The sequence below is a fragment of the Colobus angolensis genome, unplaced genomic scaffold (genome assembly GCF_000951035.1).
Source record: "Colobus angolensis palliatus isolate OR3802 unplaced genomic scaffold, Cang.pa_1.0 Scaffold7, whole genome shotgun sequence".
In the NCBI taxonomy this organism is placed as follows: Eukaryota; Metazoa; Chordata; class Mammalia; order Primates; family Cercopithecidae; genus Colobus; species Colobus angolensis.
This window is the reverse complement of record NW_012120709.1, coordinates 11,399,152-11,417,062: the sequence shown is the minus strand read 5'-3', so window position 1 is coordinate 11,417,062 and position 17,911 is coordinate 11,399,152. Positions and strand designations below refer to the sequence as shown.

At 38.7% G+C, this 17,911-nt stretch overlaps 2 protein-coding genes across 2 annotated transcripts in view; both read left to right on the top strand.

Annotated features, from left to right (window-relative positions):
• Nucleotides 1–777: 777 nt before the first annotated feature.
• On the top strand, nucleotides 778–4,597 carry CARD16 (caspase recruitment domain family, member 16). The gene is made up of 4 exons (XM_011926644.1): nucleotides 778–857; nucleotides 1,499–1,765; nucleotides 2,616–2,678; nucleotides 4,443–4,597. Exons 1-3 carry the CDS (start codon nucleotides 851–853, stop codon nucleotides 2,633–2,635), a joined length of 294 nt encoding a protein of 97 aa, XP_011782034.1. The 5' UTR covers nucleotides 778–850; the 3' UTR covers nucleotides 2,636–2,678; nucleotides 4,443–4,597.
• Nucleotides 4,598–10,901: 6,304 nt separating this feature from the next.
• CASP5 (caspase 5, apoptosis-related cysteine peptidase) overlaps nucleotides 10,902–17,911 on the top strand; it is a 40,230-nt gene continuing 33,220 nt past the window's right edge. Inside the window, exons 1-7 of the mRNA XM_011926645.1 lie at nucleotides 10,902–11,045; nucleotides 11,681–11,947; nucleotides 13,023–13,085; nucleotides 14,880–14,995; nucleotides 15,651–15,824; nucleotides 16,256–16,490; nucleotides 16,892–17,035. Coding sequence (XP_011782035.1) covers nucleotides 11,039–11,045; nucleotides 11,681–11,947; nucleotides 13,023–13,085; nucleotides 14,880–14,995; nucleotides 15,651–15,824; nucleotides 16,256–16,490; nucleotides 16,892–17,035 — 1,006 coding nt within the window. The 5' untranslated portion in view covers nucleotides 10,902–11,038. The remainder of the gene's footprint in view (nucleotides 11,046–11,680; nucleotides 11,948–13,022; nucleotides 13,086–14,879; nucleotides 14,996–15,650; nucleotides 15,825–16,255; nucleotides 16,491–16,891; nucleotides 17,036–17,911) is intronic.

The window sequence follows — 17,911 nt, the reverse complement described above, 5'->3', positions numbered from 1 at the left end:
TAGGCCTCTATGATGCAATGTCCTTCAAAAGAAAGCCATCCAAGATGAGTGAGTGGCTCATGGCTCATGTCTGTAATCCCTGCTCTTTGGAAGGCCAAGATGGGTGGATCGCTTGAGTGCTGGAATTCAAAATCAGTCAAGGAAACATTGGGAGAGTCCATCTCAACAAAAAATACAAAAATTAACCAGCCCTGATGGTGCTTGCCTGTAGTTTTTAACTACTCAGGAAACTGAAGTGGGAGAATCATCGCAGCCTAGGGAGGTAAAGGCTGCAGTGAGCCATGGGCATGCCACTGCACATGGTGTCACAACAGAGTGACACCATGTATGAGAAAACAAAACAAAACAAAAAGCCATCAGGAAAGGAAGAACAGTAAATAAGAAAGACTTTAATTTTGGTGAAAAATGTTTACATTTCTTAAAGCAAAATTGCTTCACAGGGACATATATTTCCTACAAGCTTTCCCCAAAGCTGTGAGGTGCGGTCAAGGGAACAGTGGTTCACATTCTGCAAAGGTTGTGTTAATTTTTTTCTGTCAAGTTTTTGAATGAACGGGAAACTCTTCACTGTGTGAAGTTAACTGTACACATACTTTCTCAATCCTGTCTTAATCTCTAAGCCCCATTCTCCTCCTACCCTGATCTATCCAAGGGCTGGTGAAAAAAAATTCCCATTGATACACTCTCTGATGCAGGCTACAATTCTGATTCTTTCTCTGGGAAGAAAAATAAAGATATGCATATGCATGTGCAGTGGGTGTTTTCCAGTATGTGCACACACCCTGCCAAAAAGGAAGGCGAAGCATACTTTCAGTTTCAGCCCACACAAGAAGGGCAGGAGAGAAGAGCCATGGCCGGTGAGTCTTTTACTGTTCCAAGAACAGGTCGCTGGGAAGAAAGAGTTTTGGAAGGTGCTGGCTCTTCTGGAAGCCATAGTTAGTATCTGTGGAAGTTTAGGTGAGCAGAAGTGAGGAAAAGAGGGGAGAGAGAGGAGAGGGAGGAGAGAAGGAACTAGAAGATTCTTGCAGCCTTTAGAAAGGAAAGGCAAGCTCAGAAAGGAACTGAGGCTTTAGGGGCAGCCTGCTGTCATTTTACAATCTAAATTAAACTCTTACTTACATGTTGAAAGTCTGACAGAGGGTACAGAATTGGCACAGGAGGAGTACTAGCAGCAGTGGTTCCTAAATGAAATGGGCTATTTCTGCTTCATTACTTTATTATTCAAAGTTAAATAAACAAGGGACATAAGAGGATGATCTTCACTTTCCAGGGACTAATGTGGAATTGGTAAACTCAGTCTTCAGGCCACTCCATGCACATGTATGGAGACTATTGAGGGAAACAAGTAGGACAGCGATTCTGTAAGAAGATGGATTACCCAACTTTGAGGAGGGGGACATTTCACTGATGAAATCTAAATGAGGTCACTTTCTGTTGATTACATGAGAGGAATATGAGGCTGTTTTCATGAAGTGAGAAATCCTTGTGCTCCAAACAGACAAGGTCCTGAAGGAGAAGAGACAGCTGTTTATCCATTCCACGGGTGAAGGTACAATAAATGGTTTACTGGATGAATTATTACAAACAAGGGTGCTGAACCAGGAAGAGATGGAGAAAATAAAACGTGAAAATCCTACAGTTATGGATAAGGCCCGAGCTGTGATTGACTCTGTTATTCGCAAAGGGGCACAGGCATCCCAAATTTTCATTACATACATTTGTGAAGAAGACAGGTACCTGGCAGGGACACTGGGACTTTTAGCAGGTAAGGGTGACTCACACTTAAGTTCACCTAGGGCCTGTCTTCATGCCTAACATTTGATTTCTTTACTAGTCATATTAATCTGCAGGATATCTTCTTATCTCTGCCTTTCGGTCATATTTCTGTAGCAGGGGGCCTATTGCATGTCCCTTGACTCTCCTTTGATTCTTTTCCTTCAGCCTCAGTGGCCCTCTTCTGATTAAAGTTCATTTTCTGTTCTAAGTACGTGGTAGCTAATTTCCTAAAGGTCATGAGAACTATCTAAAAAGCTTCATACTATATGTTCCAGTGTTCCTGGCAAGGCACAATATTTATTTATTGATTGATTTTTTTGTGTCCAGCGTGTCCCTAGGCACTTACGTAGTTGTTTGACGTGAGCTTTAGGGTCTGTATTCAAGTACTTTTTATAAATTCTTTTCAAAATTTTGCCCTCTGAGAAGAATAAAGTATATTTAAGTGATGATGATACGTTCAGGGAATACAATCAATGATTACAGAAAAGTGAAGATTTCAACAGGACCTTTTCCTCCCGTTGCCCCCTTGCATTTTCTTTTGAGTGAGATCACCCACTTGCCTGTTACCAGGCTGCAGATCACACTGGGAGGCCTGGACTTCCACCACCTGCAGCCCTCCTGAGGCCTGATACAGTGCTCAGGAAATGAGCTTGTCCATTCTTATAATCCCTTCGACCTACAACATGGTGAGGATCGGAGCTTTGGTGCCCTTGAACATCATTTACTGTCATTTAGTCAGGGTTGTGCGAGGAATTTGTAGTGAGGAGTGGCTTACGCATTGCTGTAAACTTTTCCAGAGATGATAAGTGGCTGTTTCAATGTTCTTCATCTTTTTATAGGTCCGATACCTGGAAATTAGCTTAGTACACAAGACTCCCAAGGAGTACTTTCTTTCTTCCCAGGTAATGTTGTTTTTAAATGAAGAGCGTTCTTGAACCCCAGCTTCCATAACATTAATTTAGTAGAATGAGCCGTGCTTGAAGGGGCTATGGAGAATTCCCACAGATTTATCATATAATTTTCTTTTTTAATCCATTCTGTTTTTGCAGAAGCTGTTTCCAAAGCTTTACTACTCATATTTATACTAACATTCTGAATTTGTATCTCAAATTCTGATTACCCAAATAAGTACCAAACTACATTATTGAAGCCTACTGAAATATTCCCCCACATCTCCCAAAGACACCTTTATCTAAACAATTTCAGAGCTGAACATGCCATTCTTCCCCACCTTGCTTCTCTTCCAGTTTTGTGTAACTTGGTTTTTGATGCCACCATCACCAGTTGTTCAAACTAGGAAACTGAAACTCATCTTGGTCCCTTTCCTCTCGTACACCTCCAATATTCAAGCCATGGCCAAGTTTTACGCATTCTTCTCTCAAATTTGGAAATGTCTCTCCATTCTTACTTCTATTATTTTATTAAAGAACTCTTATTCCTTAAGTGTCCCCCTTAAAATAAAAGAAACTTACATTTGAAAGCAATTTAGAGGCTAGAAATGCACATTTTTATCAAGTTCAAATATTACTCTACTGAATTTATTAAGGATGATTACCTGATGAATGTTTTCCTAAATGTTTCACAGCATGGGACACTCACTATATAACCAAATACTGCATTCTCAAAAATAACTCAAACGCATTTTTTTCAGTTTTTTTCTATTGCTTTCACAAGTCTTTACAAAGAAATCAAACATTTCTTCTACTAAATTATTATTTTATAGTTTTCTCCAACATAATCATTATAATTAGTTCTTCTCCATGTCCACACACGTCATGCTGCCTTTGTTTATCCGATTGCATAGCAGTTTTTCAAATTTATTTGCAGAATTAAATATTATTATTTTGCCTTAATAGTTTCTAAAAGATCCTCTGGATATTTAGAACACTCAATTCTATCTTGAAATGAAGATCACATTAATTTCTTTAACAAGTGCATCACATTGTCAGATTGTGTTGGTCTTGTGATGAAGTAAAAGCCTCAAAGATTTTCTCACATAAACTCTGTGAAAACATTTCCTCATACATTTGTGCAAGCAATGTTTAGTGCTATGAATCCATCTAGAGCACAACATGATTTTAGCATTCATCATTCTATTTTATATTTGTTCTAGTTTATGTATTCAATATTCTTGTCCTCCCATACATATACATTGTAGGAGGAGATGCTGAAGGATGGGAAAAAGGATCATTAAAAAAATGTTCCCTGTGTTTACCACTATGTCTATTAGGTAAATAAATAAAAGGATAAGCACATCTTTTAAAAATTAATTAATGTTAATTAAGACTTGCTTCCATTAAATTTTATCCTAGGGTTTGAATCTTTTGAAAACAAATCATATTTTAACAGTTTTATATTATGGATTGACTGTTTCCTGAGTGCTTTATCATGCATGGCCTTGAAAAGCCTTCTCTCTCTGATTTTATCTAAAATGCTTGTAGAAATAATTATCCTCAAATATGAAAGTAGATACTCCCTGTAATGCATACCTAGAAATCTCTGGCTTGAAATGTGCTCCATTAGCAGCAAACACACTCAACTGTGTTAAAGATTAGACTAGGATTGTCCTCTAGGAATGTATTTCCTCTTTTGTAGCTTCATCCATAGGTGAGACTATAAGAACAAAGAGGGATGCCACTGTTCATGATGTTCCTTGTCTCTTGCAGCTCCTCAGGCAGTGCAGGACAACCCAGCTATGTCCACATCTTCAAGCCCAGAAGGCAGCATCAAGCTTTGCTTTCTAGAAGAACCTCAAAGGACATGGAAACAAAAGTCACAGAGGTGCCATGTTCAGAATATAATAATAAAGTGGAGTGAAAGATATACTTCAGGCAGTTCTGAAATTCAGTGGCTTTTTCTTAGAAGCAATTTTATTGAGCAGTTCTGGAGAATCATACTTCTGCTCCCCTTGCATAAAGGATGTCTATATCCTAGAATCCCAGGTTTATGTAAAGAGCTGCAAACTGGAACTCATAAATTATCGTAGTCTTCACCCAGTCTGTCTCTTGGAATTTATTTCCCACTGACACAAATGTCATTTATTTCCCAATGACACAAACAAGCCATTTTGTCTGCTTATATAATCCAGATTTTCCAGTGTAGTGCCCAGCTGGAAAGAAGTACATCACATTGAACAAGTATTGAAGTGGACTCTGGCTTCTCATCCAATTCTCCAACTTGTGCTTACCAAGAATTGGAGTCAGTTTTTTCTCTTTGTTCCTATTCATAAAATGAAATTACTGTTTATTTAACATATTAAAATGAAACATAAGAAAATTTAGAAGCACTTTACCAAAAAGTGCATTTTAACGTCACCTTGCTTCTGGGCTATAGCTTATGACTACTATATATGAGCGGTATAATGGCGTGCTCTCTACACCTGGCATTGCATCTTAGAAGGTAAGAATGATTATGAGGCCCCTCCTACATACGAGATCACAGAGGATGGGAGATGTTAAATAACTTGTCTAAGATCTACACCTCATAAATAGAAGTTGGCCCTAGGGCAATTAGATGCCAAAGTCCACACTGAAAAGCTGGGCAGAAAGGGAGAGGCTTTTAGACAGAGAAAAAATAGAATAACATGTAATAGTTGATTAGTGCTATAAGTGATATTACACAAAATGTGCTGATAGTCCAAAAACATAACTAAGAAGAGTTGGATAAACTGAAAGGGTCCATGAACTTCTAAGGCTTGGAAATGGAATAGCCAAAACCCAAGCACAGGAATTTTCTGTCTTCTATGTCAGAGATTTGCATAGTACCTACTCTGTCTTTAAAATGATATTGTTGCACAGACTTCACACTGACAAGATTTTATAACATTATGCACATTTAAAATACTACTTATAATAAAATTGCTACATTCATTTATTTTGAGATGATTTTACCTTTGTAATTATATTTTCAAGTACATATTTAAGTCAACAATTTGGTTCCTCTAAATGATATCCACTCTGTATACAATTCCCCATCCAACTTGGGTGGTTGGTAATTACAACTCAGGCACTATAAAAACCATTTCCTCTTACCAAAATTTTTACAGATTTGTGGAGTGTGTCCAGCCAGAAATCAAGAAAAAAAAATCTATTATTACAACCACTGACCATTTTTGCTTCAAATTTTTAATGTTATTTTTGCATAATTTACGTCAAAGAAAATGTACCCCCTTTAAGAATACAATTTCTTTGTTAAAGACACATGAATATTCTAGTATAATAACATCCCAATGAACAGGCAAACCGATTTCGTCACCCCAGAAAGTTTTGTCATGCCCGTTGTTCTCAATCTCCTTCCACTTCCTCCTTAGATAAGGAGTGACTGAATTTCTATCACTATACGTTAGTTTTTGCTAATCTAGAACTTTACATAATTGGAATCACAGGGTATGTGTTCCTTCCTCTATGGCTTCTTGCACTCATAATTGAAACATTTTTTTCATCCATGTTATTGCATATATTAGTAATTTTTCCCTTTTATGACTGAATAGCATTTCAGTGCATGTGCATAGCACAAATTGTTATTTTATGCTCCTGAATTGGATATTGGTTTGTTTCCAGTTTTTGACATCTTCATTTTTGAGGAAACAGTGGGGCCTTGGGATCCAGTGGCTCAATGTTTAGCTTTCCAGGATACGAGACTCAAGGCTCATGGCTCTACATTCCCAGATACATGGTCTAGTCATGGCTTCTGTTTCTGGGATGTCAATCTTTGACATGCTTCAACTCAGTGGTTCATGGCTCTGGCTGGGGGAGAAACCCTCATGTGAAATACTTTAGTTAATAGAGAAAAAAAATGAATCATTTAAAAGTAAATGATTGGAAGATAAGTAATACACAGGCAATTTCTACTTTCTTCCATGCTACAAATCATCCCAGTGGCAAGGAGCACAAGTTTGTGCTGCCATCTGATTAAGTCATTAGCAAAGTAAAGATAAAACACCATGAGAGGTTGGGCATAGTGGGTCACACCTATAATCCCAGCACTTTGGGAGCCTGAGGTGGGCAGATTACGTGGTCAGGAGTTCAAGACCAGTTTGGTGAACATAGTGAAACCCTGTCTCTAGTAAAAATGCAAAAAATTAGACAGGTGTGGTGGTGTGTGCCTGTAATCCCAGTTACTCGGGAGGCTGAGGCAGGAGAATCACATGAATCTGGGAGGCGGAGATGGCACCATTGCACTCCAGTGGGGTGATGTCCTCCTACACAGTGAGTTCTAGTCAAACCCAAACACATTTAACTCTTCACCTAGAGCACAGGAAATAAAACTGGTAGCCCACATGTCAAAAGGTGGATGTTTTTCTAACTCTGGATCTTTAATCTCCAAAAATATTGAGGTAACAACTCAAGAGAATTTCGGTAAAGAATTTGATAAACATAACAGACTGTGTGCATTTTGCTATTAGCCCACCTTTCATAAAATAGATTTATAAAATAAATTGTCCACATTGAGTTTGTTTCTGGGATAAGCAATTGAACATGTGATTGCAAAGACAGAGATGCATTCTCGCCTTCCCTGGCTTCTCTGTCTACAGTTCATGAGTCCTGCAGTATTTTGTCTCCTACTTTGCCAGTGATTTTTTTATTGTTCTCATCACTTGCTACATTTGAACATTCTGAATATTCCAGTTACAGATTACATACCAGGTGTATTAGTCTGTTCTCATGCTGCTAATAAAGACATACCCAAGACTGCATACTTTATAAAGAAAAAAAGAGGTTTAATGGACTCATAGTTCCACATGTCTTGGGAGGCCTCACAATCATGGTGGAAGGCAAAGGAGGAGCAAGGACATATCTTCCATGGCAGCAGACAAAAAGGCATGTGCAGGGGAACTCCCCTTTATAAAGCCATCAGATCTCATGAGACTTTTTCACTATCATGAGAACAACATGGGAAAAACCCACCTCTGTGATTCAATTACCTCCCACCAGGTGCCTCCCATGACACCTGGGGATTATTACAATTTAAGGTGAGGTTTTGGTGGGGACACAGAGCCAAACTCTGTCATTCTGCCCCTGGCCTCTCCTAAATCTCATGTGCTCACATTTCAAAACCAATCCTGCCTTCCAACTGTTCCTCAAAGTCTTCACTTATTCCAGCATTAACCCAAAAGTCCAAGTCCAAAGTCTCTTCTAAGACAAGGCAAGTCCCTTCCACCTATGAGCCTGTAAAATCAAAAGCAAGTTAGTTTCTTCCTAGATACAATGGGGATACAGGTGTTGAGTAAATACATACATTCCAAATGGGAGAAATTGACCAAAGGAAGGGACTACAGTCCCCATGCAAGTCTAATATCTAGTAAGTCAGCCAAACCTTAAAGCTTCAAAATGATCTTTGACTCCATGTCTCATATCCTGGTCATGCTGATGCAAGAGTTGCGGTCCCATGGCCTTGAGCAGCTCCACCATTGTGGCTTTGCAGTGTACAGCATCCCTCCTAGCTGCTTTTATGGGCTGGCATTGAGTGCCTGTGACTATTCCAGGTGTATGGCGCAAACTGTTGGTGGATCTACCATTTTGGGATCTGGAGAATGGTGGCCCTTTTCTCACAGCTCCACTAGGCAGTGCCCCAGTGAGGACTCTGTGTGGGAACTCACACCCCACATTTCCCTTCTGTATTGCCCTACTTGAAGTTCTTCATGAGGGTCCCACCCCTGCAGAAAACTTTGGCCTGGACATCCAGGCATTTCCATATATCCTCTGAAATCTAGGCAGAGGTTCCCAAACCTCAATTCTTCACTTCTGTGCCCCCACAGGCTCCACATCTCATGGAAGCTCCAAGGCTTGGGGCTTGCACCCTTTGAAGTCACAGACCAAGCTATTTCTTGACCCCTTTTAGCCATGGCTGCAGTGGCCCAGGAAGAAGGGCACTAAGTCTTTAGCCTGCATACAGCAGAAGGGCCCTGGGCTTGCCCCATGAAAACATTTTTTTCCTCTTAGGTCTCCAGTCCTGTGATAGCACGGGCTGCCTGGAAGTTCTCTGACATACTCTGGAGACATGTTCTCCATTGTCTTGGAGATAAATGTCTTGGAGATTAACACTTGGCTCCTCATTACTTCTGCAAATTTCTGCAGCTGGTTTGAATTTCTCCTCGGAAAATGGGTTTTGCTTTCCTATCAGATCATCTGGCTGCAAATGTTTCAAACTTCTATGCTTTGCTTCCCTTTTAAACATAAGTTCCAATTCCAAACCATATCTTTGCAAATACATAAAACTGAATGCTTTTAACAGCACCCAAGTCACCTCTTGAATGCTTTGCTGCTTAGAAATTTGTTCACCAGATGCCTTAAATCATCTCTCTCAAGTTCAAAGTTCCACAGATCTCTAGGGCAGGGGCAAGATGCCACCATCTCTTCACTAAAACACAGCAAGTGTCACTTTTATTCCAGTTCCCAACAAGTTCCTATCTTCATCCGACATCAGCAGCATTTGGTCAGAGCCATTCAACAAGTCTCTAGAAAGTTCCAGACTTTCTTACATTTTCATATCTTTTTCTGAGCCCTAAAAACTGTTCCAACCTCTGCATTTTACTCAGTTCCAACATTGCTTCCACATTTTCGGAGATCTTTACAGCAGCACTCCATTACTCGGTATAAATTTACTACATTAGTCATTTCTCACACTACTAATAAAGACATATTCAAGGCTGGGTAATTATATAGAACAAAAAAGAGGTTTAATAGACTCACAGTTCCACATGGCTGGGGAGGCCTCAGAACCATGACAAAAGGCAAAAGAGGAGCAAGGACACGTCCTGCATGGATGCAGGCAAGAGGGTGTAAGCAGGGGAATTCCCTTTATAAAACCATCAGAACTCATGAGACATTAATTTTCAGGAGAACAGCATGGAAAAAAATAGCACCCATGATTCAACTACATCCCACCAGATACCTCCCATAACACATGAGGATGATTACAATTCAAGGTGAGATTTGGGTAGGGAAACAGAGACAAACCATATCACAGGCCTTCATGTTTGTCTTCCCCTCTTGAATGTGAGACCGAAGGGGAAAGGACCATGATCTGTTTTGACTGAACCTCTGGCACCTAGAGCAATGTCATCCATATATGTTTGCTAAACGAATGACTAGATGCACTGCTTGAGAACTCTAACAAAATGTAAACTTAGCTAGATAATTTGCACATAATCATCCTTGATTATTTTTCTAACCTTAAACATTTGTATTAATTATAGTAATATCACTCATTATTTGCTTACCATTTGCCAGGCTATGTTCCATGCATTTCCCACATTTTCTCTCACTTAATGCTCAAAAGTGTGTAGGTACATACATTAGTAAAATTATTTCGCAGACAGAGGAACAAATGCATAGGGAAGTTCAATATCTTGCCAAGGAAGGGAAGTTTAAAATGCTAAGTTCAACATTCTGAGTCCAGAACCTATGCCCTGGGCCTCTATGATGCTATTTCCCTCAAAAATAAACCCTCCAGGATGGGTGGATGGCTCATGCCTGTAATCCTAGCTCTTTGGGAGACCAAGGTGGGCACAGCACTTGAGCCCAGTAGCTGAAGACTAGCTTAGGAAACACAGGGAGACCCTGTCTCTACAAGAGATACAAATATTAGCTGGCCATGGTGGCATGTGCCAGTAATTGCAGCTACTCTGGAGGCTGATTTGGAAGAATCATCTGAGTCTGGGAAGTGGAAGCTGCAGTGAGCCAAGGTTGAGAAACTACATTCCGGCCTGCATGACAGAATGATACCCTCTATCAGAAAAAAAAAAGAAGAAAAGAAAAGAAAAGAAAAAAGCAATGTGAAAAGAACCTTAAATAAGAAAAGCTTTAATTCTGGTGAAAAATGTTTCCATTTCCCTTAAAGCAAAAATGTTTCACAGGGACATACACTACCCACAACTTTCCCAAGAGCTGTGAGGTGGGCTCAGGGGAACAGTGGTTCACATACTCCAAAGGTTGTGTTACTTTACTCTGTCAAGCTTTCTAATGATTGAGAAACTCTTCATTGTGTGAATTTAACTGTACACATACTTTTTCAATCCTGTCTTATTCTCCAAGCCCCATTCCCCTCCTACCCTGATCTATCCAAGGGCTGGTGAAGAAAATTTCCCATGGATACACAACCTGATGTAGGCTACAGTTCTGATTCTTTAATGGAAAGAAAAGTAAAGACATGCATATGCATGTGCAGTGAGTGTTTCCCAATACGTGTATAGGCTCTGCCAAAAAGGAAGACGAAGCATACTTTCAGTTTCAGCCACACAAGAAGGGAGGAGAGAAAAGCCATGGCTGGTGAGTCTTTTACTTTTCCAACAACAGGTTGATGGGAAGAAAGAGTTGTGGAAAGAGCTGGTTCTTCTGGAAACCACAATTCGTATCTGTGGAAGTTTACTTGAGCAGAAGTGAGGAAAAGAGGGGAGAGGGAGGAGAGGGAGGAGAGAAGGAACTAGAAGATTCTTGCAGCCTTTAGAAAGGAAAGGCAAGACCAGAAAGGTACTGAGGCTTTAGGGGCAGCCTGCTGTCATTTTGCAATCTTAATTAAACTCTTACATGTTGAAAGTCTGACAGAGGGTACAGAATTGGCACTGGAGGAGTACTAGCAGCAGTGGTTCCTACATGAAATGGGCTATTTCTGCTTCATTACTTTATTATTCAGAGTTAAATGAACAAAGGACATAAGAGGATGATCTTCACTTTCCAGGGACTAATGTAAATGGTAAACTCAGTCTTCAGGCCACTCCATGCACATGTATGGAGACTATTGAGGGAAACAAGTAGGACAGCGATACAGTAAAAATATGGATTGCCCAACTGTGAGGAGGGGGACCTTCCACTGATGAAATTTAAATGAGGTCACTTTCTGTTGATTACATGAGAGGAATATGAGGCTGTTTTCATGAAGTGAGAAATCCTTGTGCTCCAAACAGACAAGGTCCTGAAGGAGAAGAGACAGCTGTTTATCCGTTCCACGGGTGAAGGTACAATAAACGGCTTACTGGATGAATTATTACAAACAAGGGTGCTGAACCAGGAAGAGATGGAGAAAGTAAAACGTGAAAATGCTACAGTTATGGATAAGGCCCGAGCTGTGATTGACTCTGTTATTCACAAAGGGGCACAGGCATCCCAAATTTGCATCACATACATTTGTGAAGAAGACAGGTACCTGGCAGGGACGCTGGGACTTTCAGCAGGTAAGGGTCAGTGACTCACACTCAAGTTTGCCTAGGGCCTGTCTTCATGCCTAACATTTAGTTTCTTTACTAGTCCTGTTAATTTGAAGAAAAATTTCTTATCTCTGGCTTCAAGGCCATATTCCTGTAGCAGGGTCCCTATTGCATGTGCTTTGACTCTCCTTTGATTCTTTTCCTTCATCCTCAGTGGCCTTCTTCTGATTAAAGTTCATTTCCTGTTCTGAGTATGTGGTAGTTCCTTTACTGAAGCTCATGAGAACCATCTGAAAAGCTTCACACTATGTGTTCCAGTGTTCCTGGCAAGGCAAAATATTTACTTGTGGACTTGCTTTTATTGAGTGCAAGGGGTCCGTAGGCACTTATGTAGTTGTAAAGCCACATGAAGCTTTAAGGTTTATAATCAAATACTTTTTATAACTTTTCTCTAAAATTTTACCCTCCCAAAAGAATAAAATATATTTCAGTGATGGTGATACACTCAGAGAACATATTGAACGTATAGAAAAGTAAAGATTTCTAATGGGCTCATTCCTCCAGTTGCCTGCTTGTATTTTCTTTGAGTAAGATCACCCGGTTGCCTGGTACCAGGGGGTGAATCATGCTGTGAGGCCTGGGAATCCGCCACTTGCAACCCTCCTCAAGCCCAGTACAGGGCTCAGGAACTGATCTGGCCAAATCTCATGACCACTTGGACCTACCACGTGGTGAGGATGAGTTCTGGTGAATTCCCAGTCACTCATCTCTGTGGCACTTCCTAAAGCCACTTCAGAGGGAGATGTTCTTTGAAAGCAAAAGCCTTTTGTTCTAAGGGTTAGGGAAAGGTTATGCTTGTCTAAGTAGACATTGCAGATGTTTCTGTTTTCATCTATATGTAATAAATATGTATTTTTCTATCAATGCCTCTTTCATTTTCTACCTCCCACCACTCTCTAAATTAAAGAACATCTTGAACACTATTTAATGTCAGTCAGTCAGTGGTATGGGAAAAATTTTTACTGGGGAGTGTTTTACAGATTGGGGAATAGTTTTCCAGAGACGATAAGTGACTAATTCAATATCCTTTATCTTTTCATAGATCAAACATCTGGAAATTCCCTTAATATGCAATACTATCAAGGAGTACTTTCTTCCTCTCCAGGTAATGCTGTTTTTAAAGGAAGAGCATTCTTTGACCCCCATCTTCCTTGACATTAATTTTGTAGGATGAACCATGGGTAAATGGGCTATTGGAAATTCTCATAGATAGGTCATATAATTTGCTTTTTGTAATCTACTCTGCTTTTGTAGAAACTGTTCCCAATGCTTCACTATCCTTGTTTATATTAAAAATTCTGAATCTGTGCCTCAAATCCTGATTACCCAAATAAGTACCAAACTTCATTATTTAAGCCTACTGAAATATTCACTCCCATCTCCCAGATACACATTATTCTGAACTTTCCCAGAGCTAAACATGCTGTATTTCCACACCCTGCTTCTCTTCCGGTTTTGTGTAACTTGGTTATTGGTGCCACCATCACCAGTTGCTCAAAGTAGGAACTTGAAACTCATATGGGACCCTTTCTTCTCACGCACCTCTAATATTCAAGCCATGGCCAAGTTTTATACAGGCTTTTGTCAAATTTGGAACTGTCTCTCTATTTCTACTTCTGTTATTTTGTTAAAGAACTGCTATTCCCATAGTGCACTCTTAAAATAAAAGAAACTTACATTTGAAAGCAATTTAGAGGCTAGGAATGCAAATTATTTATCAAGTTCAGATATTACTCTACTGAATTTATTAAGGTAGGATATCATCAATATTTTCTTAAACGTTTCACAGCATGGGATATTCAATGTATAAATAAATACTGTATTCTTGACTATGAAAAAATAGCTCAAAAATAACCTATAACTACTTACATTTAGTTTTTTCTATTGTTTTCACACTTCTTTATGAAGGAACCCAACATTTTATCCAACAAAGATTATTCTATAATTTTCTCCAATATATCTATTCTAATTAGTTCTTTTCCACATCAATGCATTTCATGCTGCCTTTGTTTATCTAACTGATTGTATAATCGTTTTTCAAATTTGTTTTTAGAATTAAATATTATTTTTTGCCTTAATAGTTTCTAAAAGATCCTCCACATATCTAGAAAACTTGTTTCTATTTTAAAACAAAGGTTACATTAATTTCTTTAACGAGGACATCACATTGTCGGGTTGTGTGGAACCTGTGATGAAATAAAAGCCTCAAGGATTTTCTCACATAAACTCTGTGAAAACATTTCCTCATGTGTCTGTGCAATGAATGTTTAGTGCTATGAATCCATCTAGTGTGTACCTCGATTTTAACATTTATCATTCTATCTTCGTTCTAGTTCATATATTCAATATTAATGTCATTTCATATGTATACATAGAAGCAAGAGATCCTAAAGGACAGAATAAAGATTCATTAAAAAATATTCCTTGTGCTTACTACCATGTATATTAAGTAAATAAATAAAAATATAAACAGATATTTTAAAAAATATTTTAGTAGATTTCATTAAGACCTGCTCCCATTAAATTTTATCTTAGGGTTTGAATATTTTGAAAAAAGTTTATATTCTAACTATTTTATCTCACACATTGTTTTCTGAGTGTTTTATCAGGCACAGACTTGAAATTTTCCCTTTCTATCTTAGTATCTAAAAATGTTTGTAGAAAGGCTGATCCTGAAATATGAAAGAAGATACTTGTAATGCATACCCAGAAATCTCTGGCTTGAAATGTGCTCCATTAGGAGCAAACTCACTCAGCTATGTTAATGATGCAGCTCAGGATTGTCCTCCTCAGAGTGCATTTCCTCTTCTGTTGGCTTCATCCGTAGGTGAGGCTGTAAGAAACACAAAGCAGAACAAACAGGGATGCCACTGTTCATGATGTTCTTTGTCTCTTGCAGCTTCTCAGGCAATGCAGGACAACCCAGCTATGCCCACATCTTCAGGCTCAAAAGGGAATGTCAAGCTTTGCTCCCAAGAAGAAGCTCAAAGGATATGGAAAGAAAAGCCGGCAGAGGTGCCATGCTCAGAACACAAGGATAGAGTGGGGTGAAAGATACACTTGAGGCAGTTCTGAAATGCAGTGGCTTATTCTTAGAGTCAACTTCATTGAGCAGTTCTGGAGAATCATACTTCTGATCCTCTTACATAAAGGATTTCTATATCCTAGAATCCAAGGTTTATAGAAAGAGATCCAAATTGGATCCACTTCATGCGTAAATCACATCAGCGATGGCAGCTATTGAATGCTTTTTATGAGTGGGCATTGTTCTAAGCATTTTGCACATGATAATACATAATTCTTTACCTTAAACATAACCCATTTTAGAGATCAAGAAGCTGAGACATGGTATTGTTAAATATTTTTCTCAAAGAAAAACAATCAGAAATTGGAGCAGTTTTAGAATTCAGTGTTTTTGCTTCAAAGCTCGTGCATCTTTCAAAATCCTACCTATCAAGAACAAGGAAGTCAGCAGCTCAGCTGCCATCTGGGCATTTGCAATGTTCATGCATACTCCTGAAGCAGCATTCAATTATGTTTCTTTTCAATATATGGTTCATGGGGTTTGGTATCCTGATAGGACTAAGGAAGGGGAAGCTGTCATAAACCCATAATGGAAATATTTAATTGGAGAGAACAAGGCTGTTCATTCAAACTGCATTTCCTACAGATTTATCCAATAATGGTCAAGTCAAGCCGCACACGTCTTGCTCTCATTATCTGCAACGAAGAATTTGACACTCTTTCTAGAAGAACTGGAGCTGAGGTTGACATCACAGGCATGACAATGCTGCTACAAAATCTGGGGTACAGAGTAGATGTGAGAAAAAATCTCACTGCTTCGGTAAGTTCTATTATACAACAGCAACAATGGTCATGACCTTCGTATAACTAAATAATATTAGCAAGCTTGGTTATAAGACGAAGAAATGTAATCTCTTGATAATCTAAAATACAAACTTGCCTTGAGAGAGTGCTGGATACTACATGGTCCCTTGTAACATAAAAGTCATTCAGCACAAGCCTGGTATAACTGAATTGAGAAATGTTTTATTGACTCAGTAATGCCACCGTCTCTCTACAAGATAACTCTCTGGATGACTTCCTATAACACTTTCCTTCACCTTTCTTGAAATTAAGACTAAAATTTTTTTGGCACCCCATTGTTTGTCATGGAATCCCTTAAAAAACTTCTTAAGTATTTATTTATTGACTTTCCAAGGTACCATGATAGTTAATTACATAGTTGAAAATCAGTAATATGGTCTCTTTCAGGAAATGACTACAGAGCTGGTGGCATTTGCACACCGCCCAGAGCACAAGACCTCTGACAGCACCTTCCTGGTGTTCATGTCTCATGGTATTCAGGAAGGCATATGTGGGAAGAAATACTCTGAGCAAGTCCCAGATGTATTACAACTCAATGCAATCTTTACAATGTTGAATACCAGGAACTGCCCAAGTTTGAAGGACAAACCGAAGGTGATCATCATCCAGGCCTGCCGTGGTGGTGAGTGCTGATGCCTTTGAGAACACCAGACATTCAAATACTATCTTACTCTGTATGCATCCAGGAATTTTTGGTTTCTTTTCGTTTGTCTTTTAATGTCAAATAACACGTACTGTCAGTATTCAAGATTGCAGCTTCTGTGAATTGAATGACTGGTTGGTAGATATTTGTTCTATATTCAAGCTTGAGACTTTGACGTTTGGAAATTTTTACAATTTGTTTGATGGTTAGAAAAGATAAATATTGTTGAAAAGATTGTAACTGAAATGTATGTGTGTATTTGCATGTGAATTAACGATGGAGCAAACACATTAATAAATATCATTGAACAGAGGCTAGGAGGAAAACATCATCTTCTCAGCCATTGATAGGTAGTAACAAATCAAATCGTGTCTTTCCAGAGAACCATGGTGTGGTGTGGTTAAAAGATTCAGCAGGAGTTTCTGGAAACATATCTTTACCAACTACAGAAGAGTTTGAGGATGATGCTATTAAGAAAGCCCACATAGAGAAGGATTTTATTGCTTTCTGCTCTTCCACACCAGGTAACAGGTTTCTGCACAGGACATCTTTGTTGGGGCTACCAATACAAAAAGTGACAGTCACCCACTAGAGGTGATGATGAACAACTCAAGACCAACTCAAGCTTTGTTCCAAGTTATACACACAATTCCCTTTATCCAAGAGATCAATTTTACATATCTATTCAATGCATTACTAATTAGAGAATTCATCTATGTTTCAAAATATTTTTGGCAATTTGAGTGATAACAGAGAATTAAATGGAAGACAGTATGTGCTGTAGTACATTAGAATCTGCCTCTACGTAGAAAATTCCACCATGTTGATGTCATTCATTCATCCAATTTGCCCAGACATCAAATACTTATAGGAGAAGAGTAGTAGCAAGGTTCTGAAAAGTAGAAGAGCAAGCAAGGCACTTTAGGGCCCTAAATTTAAGTGGGTTTTACCTGGAAGCATGAAGCATATAAGACAGAATGTATTTGAATTTTTCTAAATGTATGCTTTGGAGTAAGAATCTTGCTTTTATTGACTGACCCAGATATTTAGTACTTTGTAAAACAACTCCACTAGTTCCTCCTTGGGCTTTCCTTGAATTGCTCACTAATATGTGAATATAAATATTATTTTTCTAAGGATTTAATAAATTAATATGTTTGAAATATTGGGAATGACATAAAATAAAGCACACATTAAAGAACTGCTATTATTTAAAATGTATTTATTTGATAACTTAATTCAGTTACTTTTCTAAGTGAGGTTTAGATAAAAATTATTTAAATCCTTTCATTCACCATGTTTGACAGTTTCCTGAAAGGACTCCCATTCACTTGGTCACCTCTGGCCCAAAGGCCCTGCCTCTGCTCAAATAATTAAGTTTTCTAAAATATTTTCTTTTT